The sequence below is a fragment of the Bison bison genome, unplaced genomic scaffold (genome assembly GCF_000754665.1).
Source record: "Bison bison bison isolate TAMUID 2011002044 unplaced genomic scaffold, Bison_UMD1.0 scf7180017864177, whole genome shotgun sequence".
Taxonomy (NCBI): domain Eukaryota; kingdom Metazoa; phylum Chordata; class Mammalia; order Artiodactyla; family Bovidae; genus Bison; species Bison bison.
Window position 1 is genome coordinate 910,663 of NW_011494749.1, and position 10,786 is coordinate 921,448.

Below are 10,786 nucleotides of genomic sequence, written 5' to 3' on the forward strand. Positions count from 1 at the left end.
CTAGAGCCTGTACTCTGCAACAAAAGAAGCCACCGCAGTGAGAAGCTGGTGCACTAGCTCCAGCTCCCTGCAACTAGAGGAAAGCCCGTGTAGTAACGAAGACCCAGCACAGTGAAAAAAAACATAAATAAAAAAGAAAGAAATGTTTTTGTGAACTTTAAATAGGAGATTAGCATCAAATAGATTAAAAGACAATCAACTTGAATTTTCAGAGGACTGTTTCATTGTTTTAATTAAATTAAAAAATTATTTTTCTGATTCTACTATTGTTGTAAGTTTCTGCAGAGTTAAATATGTTCCCTGTACTCTGTTCATCCAAGGGAAGGCATGGCTCCTTTTCCTTGTCCAGCTACTCATGGACCATGTTGCCAGGTTGACCCCTCCCACTCCTTGTGTGATAGGTACATCCCTACCTTGCAACCCTGTCTTCTTCCACTGTTTTCTAGCATGAAACCTTGAGGCCATTCAGCTAGGTCTGCTATCAATCTCCTGTATAGTCTGTGTTCATTCATATAAAAAGACCCCATGAAGTATCTGGGAGGTAACAGGTACTTAATAAGTGTGTGTTCATTCATTCTAATATCCCAGCTGTTTCTTATGTTAGTTATCTTTTTCCATATTGATTCACCCAAGTATAACCTGTTTAAGGTCTAGCCACTAATCTTCTGTTCAGTTCAGTTGCTCAGTCCTGTCCAGCTCTTTGCGACCCCATGGACTGCAGCACACCAGCCTTCCCTGCCCATCAACAACTCCCAGAGCCTGCTCAAACTCATGTCCATCGATGCCATCCAACCATCTCATCCTCTTTCGTCCTTCAGTCTTTCCCAGCATCAGGATCTTTTCCAGTGGGTCAGTTCTTCACATCAAGCCATTAATCTTACTGTAATAATTTATTTCAATGTAAAAAGAACTTTCATTTCGTAGTGCAGTTAAGCTCCTGATAGGTACCATCCAGCATATTGGTTTTCTCTGAACTGAAAGCCTTCTGAGGACAGACGTCTTGTTTTGTTCTTTGTCTACCCAAAACTGAGCTAGCTACTGAGCATTTGACAGAGTGCTAAAGAAGTACTTACTATCTGATGAATAGAAATATACTCTCTTTAAAGGGAAAAATTCATATTAAGCCTTGATATTACCTAGGTAGGTTTGTTGGGAAATAAAGTGCAAATTGAAATAAGAAAAACTGTCTACTTCTCACATATATCTTTAGAAACTCATACTGTTTTCTGAGGCCAGTAGGGTTGAGAAGAGAGACCATCTACTTGTCTCATTCACTTTGAGGTCTTTGATTTTATTATATGCTTTTTGGTTTGGGCCCCTTTAAAGGGAATTAAGGTAAAGGAAGCAAGGAACATCTGATCTTTGTTTGAGAACTAGATTGTAAATCCACAGAGAAGCACTTTACCGGGAACATTCGTTTTCGTGAAGTATGTTTTAATATCTTTAATATTAAAAAAATTCAGGATATGGAGAGACCCCATCTCTATGACTTCCTGTTTTTATTTTTTGTGCCTTAAAACACCTTCTTAGAAATCTTTAGTTTTTCAAGTAATGGAAGTGATGGTCATAACCAGTTAAGTAACTGATGTTTCTTTCAGTCCTATTTTGTAAGGTTATGGAGCTACAGGTCTGTCTTGGGGGTTAAATGCAGAATTAGTGCTTGATAATTCTGTTCAAAATATACTCTGAAATTACATATTGAAGGTAAAAGGGTAAGGCTTACCCTGACAACTAGTGAAAGTCACTCAGTCATGTCTGACTCTTTGCGACCCCATGGACTATACAGTCCATGGAATTCTCCAGGCCAGAATACTGGAGTGGGTAGCCTTTCCCTTCTCCAGGTGACAACTAGTAGTATGTAGCTTATCAAAAATATTAAAAATTAGGGGTATCATCAGATCTTCACCTGAAAACTTTAGCTGAAGAGCACGACATGCCACTCTTTGATGATATTGAAGTGTTTTAAACTTAAATAGATTTAAAACTTCTGTTGTAGCCTGCTTCTTTGGTTCTTTCTTGACCTCATGTCTGATTCTTATATCTCTAAATGTATCACCCATCTTTCTATAATTGTATATATTTTGAGTTTAGAATATGGCTTTGCCTTTTCTCTGTTTGGAAGCCCATATGGAGCTCAGGTTGAACTGAATGGGTTTATAAGTTAAGGGCCTATGCTGAGCTTTTAAATTTATTAACTCACTTTAATACACAATCTATGCTGCTGCTGCTGCTAAGTCACTTCAGTCGTGTCCAACTCTGTGCGACCCCATAGATGGCAGCCCACCAGGCTCCTCTGTCCCTGGGATTCTCCAGGCAAGAACACTGGAGTGGGTTGCCATTTCCTTCTCCAGTGCATGAAAGTGAAAAGTGAAAGTAAAGTCGCTCAGTTGTGCCCAACTCTTAGCAACCCCATGGACTGCAGCCCACCAGGCTCCTCCATCCATGGGATTTTCCAGGCAAGAGTACTGGAGTGGGTTGCCACTGCCTTCTCTGCACAATCTACGAGGCAAGTGCTGTTATTATTCCCAGTTTATAGATGAGGAGACTGAGGCAGTTGCCCATGGTCACATGTTCAACTGCTTTTTCTGCTGTTTATCATCTCTAATGTGTGCAGAACACCAGTCACTGTACTAGGGTAGAAGTTGTTTCTGAATAAATGTGTGAGCTATTTGGGGTAAGCTTCCTTTTTCACCATTCTGTGACCTGCTGGGAAGACCTGGATCAAGAGGTACTGAGGTTATATACAGAATCTTGATTTTCTAAAGCTGATCAGCTACCAACTCTTATGGTATAAAAGTACGGTCAACCCACTCATTAACAGTTCATGCTGTGCAGAACCTCATCAGCAACTAACTGTCAGTTATGTCTTCTTTAAAATATATTGTCATTTTGTTAATTGTTTAAACTTGCATGGAGAAAGGCAGCATGTAGAAAAGTGATTGGGTCGCATACTGGAAAGCTCCATGCTTCTGACTCAGAGTGAAGCCTGTCAGTTTTCAGGGTGCCCTTTGCCCTAAATCTTGCATGGCCATTAACGTTTGTGTGTGTGTGTGTGTGTGTGTGTGTGTGTGTATAAAAAGGTAATTTTTGGAAAATATTGTTTAGTAGGTTGGAGTTTTAGTTTGGGAAGATGAAAAATTCTGTAGATAGATGGTGGTTGTGCAGCAAAGTGAATATACTGAATGCCCTGGGTCTACTGAACTGTAGACCCAAGAATGGTTAAAATGGTAAAATTTATGTATATTTTAGTCATAATAGAAAAAAAATTTTTTTGAAGAGAGAAAAAATAGGTAATTATTTCACCTAGACCTGGGTGAGTGAAGGTTGTCACTTTTTGTGATTTGCTGTTGGTATTGAATGCTATGAGCTAACAGAGAAAACAGCAAGGTCTGTGAAGCTGGCATAGGGAGGCAGGTCTAGCGTAGCTGTTAAACCTTGGTCAGCTCTGGAGCCAAATTGCCTAGGTTTATGCACTGTTTTTACCATCGACTTGCTGTGTGACCTTGAATAAGTTACTTCGTCTTTCTGGGCCTCCTTTTTCCCCATCGTAAAGTGGAGATAATAATAGTGCTTCTTTCATGGCTTCATTGTGAGAATCAATTGTGATGGTGTCAAAATGCTTAAAATATTAACTGTTGCATAGTAGGTGCTAAACAGACATCTAGACCTGAGTTCTAAGTGGTTACGGACATAAATACACCTGTCAGTGTAAACTTAAGTTGAATATTTATTTTTTGATTTTGTTTTGAAGGTAAAAGAAATAGGAGATTACTTTAAACAACACCTTTTACAGTCCAGGCACAGAGGAGCATTTGAACTGGCTTACACTGGCTTTGTGAAACTCACTGAAATCCTAAACAGGTAAAACAAAGCAAATATCCCTTTGTGTACGTTTTAAAAAGACCACATGTACAAGCCATGTGCTTGAAGTAGAATTTAGCTATGTCTTTTGATGTTTAAAAGAGTAAGACTTAGTTGGCTTCAAAACTCTTGGAAGAAATTGTTTTCTTAGGTTTCACCGTATGATTTACTGCAGATGATGGAGTGAAATGTCCAAACCGAGTTGCTCTCTTATTGAAAGGTGATTTGACACAAACTCAAAGATCTTACTAAAAATAGCTTTGAAGTTTAACATTTATTTTCATTGAATGAAATCACTGTTTTGTCTGTTTGAAAATTACTTGGCTTGTGGAATAAAATAAGCCCTCCAGTTTTTTGGATTTGTGTGCATTACAGACAGAGAAACACTTAAGGATTTTGTGTTTTTATTCGTAATTTTATCTTGTAGAAAAATGTAAAAGAACAGTAAATAGACCAAAAAATATAAAAGATTTTCCCACTTACTTGGAAAAATACTCAGGTAGATTTCATATATTTAGCCAAATGTATTTTTTTTTTTTTACATTATAGGTGCTGGCTGATAATTTCATTCATTCATATAATAGATTTCCTCCAAAGAGCTTGTGAGGAAACCTTAAATTACTTAATGACTAAGTGTTCATGGCAAGTGTTCTCTAAATAAAGGTAGTATTTTCCAAGAAAACATTTCCATTGCCTGGAAACTTTTTGAAATGAAGCAGAGTTCTGCCAGCCTTGTAGCCTCAGCAAACATTTTATTTTGGGCCTTTAAGACATCTACTCCTTGAATATTTTTGAAACACTTTTTCACACTCCTGGTAAAAACATTTATAAAACATTTCTACAGTTATGAGCTGCACAGAATATCTTTAAATGATACATTTTTAAATGTCCCTGACATTAAATTGCTGATCTTGAAAATATTTTATTATCTTTGCAACTCTTTCTTTCCAGTGTAGAGATGACTTAAGAATATTTTTTTCTCACAGCACAATCCACTTCACTCCCTTCAAATCAATTAGCAAATGTATGTATTGAACACTAGCTGTGTGTTTAGTCCTATGCTTGGTTTGGAGGCTGAAATACTTCTTTATGAGACAAGCTTCTTGCTCTCAAAGAGCTTATGGTTTACTTGGAGAAATAAGCAGGGATGAAATTCAAAATATTTAACAAATGGTATGTCATGGGCACTGACTGGTCAGAACAGACAGTGGCTGTGAGCACCCAGCATTGCTGTCTGTATGGATATATATTAGCTGAATATGAGCCTGGAAAGTGAGACCAAGACACTTGAACAAGATGATCCAATGAAATTGTCAAAATTTGGGCGAAATTTGCAAATTCTGTAGGAATAGCAGAGAGAAAGCAACAGGGATGGGCTAGTAGGGCTTAATGGAGGAGGCAGAATTTGTGCTAACACATGAGTAAGGTTAAGTAGATAGGAGGAGAAAGGAGGAGACTTTGTAAGTAAATACTGAGAGGCTATAATCAGCCTGACAGATTGTTAGGTGAGTAAGTGAGCCAGCCTGATTGTTGCGGTGGTGGTAGAGTTACTAGGCAATAACATCCAGTTGAATAGAAAAAGCCTTATTATGGATGCCTAGAAAGCAGATCGCTATAGTTGGGATGGAAAGAGGCACTGAACATTTTCTTAATCTGAAACAGATCTCAGGAGGCAAGTAGAATAGAGAACTAGCAATGATCTATGACACGAGGTCTTAGTTCTGCTGGCAGTGAGATTGTATAAAATTGAATCTCCTCAGCCTCTGGTCTCTTTATAAAGTAAGGAAGAGAATATTTGCTCTATTGACAGATCTCTCTGGTCTTTCTTATATGGATCAAGTAAAATAGATATTTATGAAGATCCTTTTGCATTATAAAGTTTTCTACAAGTGTAAAACATTATGAGACTGATGTTGGTTATGGTGTTGGCACCTCAAAGTAGTTTTTCAGTTGCAAATGTTAGGTTAGATAGATTGTAATGACAGATAGTAGTGAGGAGAGCCTGGCATCAGCTATTAATAATCTAGAGCAGAGGTGATACAAGCTTTGATGATGGCTCTAGGAATGGAGGGAAAGAAGTGACATCTCGATTAATGTTTAGCCCCATGTAGTAACAACTCTACACATGACATTTTGAATGCTTAGAAGGGAAGCCGTGGACATCTCTTATTTTATGATTTTATGCATCAAGAATTAGGGTAGTACATACCTGAGTGATTCTTCTCCTTGGGGTATTTACTGAATTCAGTTGGTGGTATTCAGCTGACAGATGAACTGATCAGGAGGATCCAAGACAGACTTATTCACATTATGGCACCTTGGTGAGATAACTAGAAGATAGGGCCTCATTTGGAGTGCATGTGGCCTTTCAGCATGGCAGTCGTAGGGTAGCTGAAATTCTTCTATGGCAGCTGGCTTCCTCTAGAGAGAGGTTTCCAAGAGAACCAGGAAGAAACTGCATGGTGCTTTCTGACCTGGCCTTGGAAGTCTCATAGCTTTACTTCAGGTACATTGTTTTGGTTCTATGCTAAGTCGCTTCAGTCGTGGCCGACTCTGTGTGACCCCATAGACAGCAGCCCACCAGGCTCCCCCGTCCCTGGGATTCTCCAGGCAAGAACACTGGAGTGGGTTGCCATTTCCTTCTCCAATGCATGAAAGTGAAAAGTGAAAGTGAAGTCGCTCAGTCGTGTCTGACTCTTAGCGACCCCATGGACTGCAGCCTATCAGGCTCCTCCGTCCATGGGATTTTCCAGGCAAGTTTTGGTTCTAAGTGAGTCTTAAAGCCAGTTGGATTCAAGGGGAGGGGCATTAGACTTAAACTTTACCATTTGATGGTAAAGTGGCAAGATCATATTGTAGAAATACATTTGGATGGGAGATACAGTGGTGGCCGTCTTTGAAGAATGCAATCTGCCACATGATGCAAACAGAATGTGTGTAATGAAGGTCCCCAGGGAGTCCATGACTGTTCCTGTGCTTTAATTCCTAGTGACCAGAAAAGTGGAATTGATGTTAACAAAGGCAAGGGGACTGAAAGAGGGGATTCGTTTGATAAAGATGACTAAGTTTGTTTTGTATGTGTTGAGTGTGAGATGATGGTGGCATATCCTGGTGAAAATATTTAAGTCATAACTGGGAGATGGATTAGTTTGGGTGATATTACAGAAACGGAGATAATCTTCTGAGCTCTCTTCATAAATATCATAGTATGATTGCAGTCTTTAGGGAAAAACTTAAAAGGAGAAAAGAACAGAAGACCAGGGACAGAGGCTTTTCAACAACTGTATTGTGTAGTTGAAAGTACAATTGAAGGCATTCCAAATAAATGGAGTAGGAAGACAAGGCAAGGCCCAGTGCTTAGTATTGCAGCCACCCCTAATCTGCATTAAAGAGCTCCTCATGGCTGTTACTATTGGCTTTTAACCAACCTGTTATGAGTTCCCAACTGTTGCTTCCAAACCAAGTGGTTCTTGATCCCTTTGGAGACATCTCAGATCTGCTGAACAGAATGTTTTATGGAGAACATCTTTGCAGTATGTGTGGCTTCCTTTTGTTTGGTTTTTATTTTTAAAAGAAAAATATGTTTCTTTTGGATCCTTTTGAAAGCTTTTAAGTTATGAAAAAGTTATTTAGGCATACAGCATTTTTAAAGTTTGCAGAAAGAAATCTGGACTTTCATGAAAATCCACTGAAATGGAGGCCAACTGCTGGCCACCTCTTGATCTACAGCTGTGTGAAGGAAGCAAGCACTTAAAGAGATTAATGGGCAAATAACCGAAGAGTTAAACATGAGCCACATTGTTTGAATTGGTTTTTAATAAGATTATTCAGAAGGTCTTCAAATGTAAACTGACTTCACCATTAAACAATCATCTAAGAATAAATAGGAGTGGGAGACACTGTTCTTTTTTCTGGGAATTTTTTGAAAGCAACACTTGCACACACACACACATACACACACACACACACACACACACACACACACACACTACTTAATATGTTGAGTTAATTTTCTCAGATTCTAAGAATCTGATTTGTTATATGGTGCTTTCTGTTTAAAATTTGATGAAATATTCATATACTTTTTAAAAAAAATAATCACCTTCCTATGCATAATTCCCTGCTTAAGCATTTGATTAGTGGTTAAATGCATTAAAGTTACAACTGTAAATTCAGGTTTCTGATGAAATTTGTATATGCTTATTTATGTGCTGTCATTTTAGTATTTCAGGTTATTCTTTCAATGAAAATGAACAGAATCCTAAACTAGAGCACTACACCAGGGAATCTAGCTTTCATTTATTCAACCAGAAATTAAAAGCTTAACTCTTAAGGGGATTAAATTGTTCTGTAATTCTAAATCTAGAAGGAAGGTTCATGAGTACTTGATATTGTCTTGCTCTTCATTTTTTTGAGTTGCTCTGCTTATTGAAATGTAGCTTAATCCGTGAATATTTACTGCACTAATTACAATCAGTTTCACATTATTGGCCTGAAAAACTGAACTGCTGACATTTAGCAATTTTTGTCATAGAATGCTAGTGCTGACGTATGGACATCAACAATTATGGTGGACAGAAGTCATTTTTATATGTTTTTCAACTTTCATGAATTAATTATAACTACTACAATTCAAATTCAACAGAAAACTTCTTCTACACCTTTGGAATATAATAATAAAAAATAATTTCACTCTACTGGAGACTGAAAGATCAAGTCTCTAAAGAATATGCAATTGAGCAAGAAATAAATGTAGAACATAATGTACAGGTTTGGGGAAAAGTCATTCAATGCTAAATTAAAAAATATATGTATAATCTCTCAGCCTTATCTTCATTTCCTTTGGCATTTCTGAGTATCCTATGGTTTTTATTTGAAATTTTTTTTTGTATTTTATTTTATTTTTTAACTTTACAATATTGTATTGGTTTGCCATATATCAACATGAATCCACCACAGGTATACATACACGTGTTCTCCATCCTGAACCCTCCTTCCTCCTCCCTCCCTGTACCATCCCTCTGGGTCGTCCCAGTGCACCAGCCCCAAGCATCCACTATCGTGCATCGAACGTGGACGGGCGACTTGTTTCATAGATGATATTATACACGTTTCGATAATTAAAGAAGAACAAATTAAGTGGTCATACACTCTTGGAAGCCATATTAATACTTTATGTAGGTAAAAAAATCCTTTAAATCTGCCATTTCTATAGTAGATTAGAAGGATTTGAGGAAAACTAGAATGTCTTAATGAGTTTTTTCTGTTTTTAAAAATATTTTTAGAATGTCTTAATGTTTAAAATCTTAATCTTTGTGTCTTTGACTTGTGATCCTTGAATTTCTATTTTTAAGTCCACCCCACAGTTGCAAAAGATGTTACCTTCTTTCTGGAACTTTGAATACTCATTTTTTTTAAAGTTCTGATAATAATTCTCAGTGATTTTAGACTCAGTAACAGATGGATCTTGTTCTTAGTGAATAGCTTCTATCTCAGCTTTTTTAGTAAGATCCCAGAGTTGTTAATATTAATTTTTTCCTTCTTGATCTCAGGGAATGGTTACATTAAATAAGAGAACCAACAATTTGTTACATTTATCTAACCACTTTTTTTTTAAATCCACATTTATCTAACCACTTTTTTTTTAAATCCACCGTATCTTGCCCTTCTCCTCATGGCTGGCCGACTGGTAATTTAATTTCTATTTGGCCACTGTTGTCATTGCCTGTGCCTGCAGCTGAGGCTTTACAGTAGCCCCTGATGTTTTAGCCTGCAGTAAACCTTGACAATATTTGATGGTGGAGAGGGAGGTTAAGATGGCTTCTGTTGATATGTAGCTTTCTCACTGGATCTCATTTGGGCAAATTGTTTTTCAGGCTTAAAATTTCTCCATGCTTCAAGGCTGTGTTCCCTTTTTAAAATGTGCATGTACATGCCCACAACCTTCCTGCCCATCTGTCACTGTTTAATTTAATTGAAATAATAAACATGAACCTTGAAATAATAAACAGTACTTGACTGAAGAATGAATGGAGTGGAGAATTGGAGAATTTAGCTTATGAAATAATAGGAGCTTGGAAAAATCTCTAAATTAGGAAAAATAACCCTACAGAAAAAGTCTGAGGAAATGAAGGTAACATTTCTCAATTAACAATCATAATATAACTAATCAGAACTTGACAAAAAATAGCTCTCTGTTACTGTCCTTAGGTGGATGGATAAACCATTGGAAAGCCACTGTGTAGTCAGGGGACCTGATTTATTGGCACAAAATAGTCTAATGACCAATTAGTTGGGTATACAGCATGTGTAATTTGATTTCAGTCTGGGTTTTATGCTTATCTTAGAATCCTTACCCACTACCAGTGAGATAGCTTTGTGGATAGAAATTGGACTAATCTGTTTATGGAAGAATAATTTGCTTCAGTGATCTTCTCAAGACAACACAAAGACCTAAAAAGCAGCCATGGACTGGCCTGTTCGTTTCTGTTACTTTTGGTAGAGACTCAAGCTATGAAAGTGTTAGTCACTCAGTCGTGTCCGACTCTTGTGACTTGGGCTATAGCACTTAGCGTAGAAAAACCAAACCAAATCCAGACTCTCTTGTCTCTTTCCTGTCAGCCTTTTAATTTTATTTCTTTTAATTTCTACTATTTCTTGACTGATAAACAGGAAAAGCAGAATGATCTGATTTCCTTCCACATCCCCATCCTTAACCACCACCTCCCTCAGAGTGTAGAGGAAAGAATATTGAGGTATGAGTTAGAGCTGAGTTCTGCCTACCAGCTCTGTTGACACTAGCAAAGCCATGAAAACCTCTCTAGGCTGCTGTGTCACCTTTGATAAAGGAAGAGAATTCAGCTTTCTAAGGCCTTTTTCGATTTCCATTCTACTCATAGTACAGTGCTGCTTACTAGTTTCTGAT

General features: G+C 37.6%; 1 protein-coding gene across 1 annotated transcript in view; it reads left to right on the plus strand.

Annotated features, from left to right (window-relative positions):
- Positions 1–10,786, plus strand: part of THADA (thyroid adenoma associated) — a 333,765-nt gene that overhangs the window by 61,216 nt on the left and 261,763 nt on the right. Inside the window, exons 22-23 of the mRNA XM_010842320.1 lie at positions 3,752–3,861; positions 5,524–5,533. Of these exons, the coding sequence (XP_010840622.1) occupies positions 3,752–3,861; positions 5,524–5,533 (120 nt within the window). The remainder of the gene's footprint in view (positions 1–3,751; positions 3,862–5,523; positions 5,534–10,786) is intronic.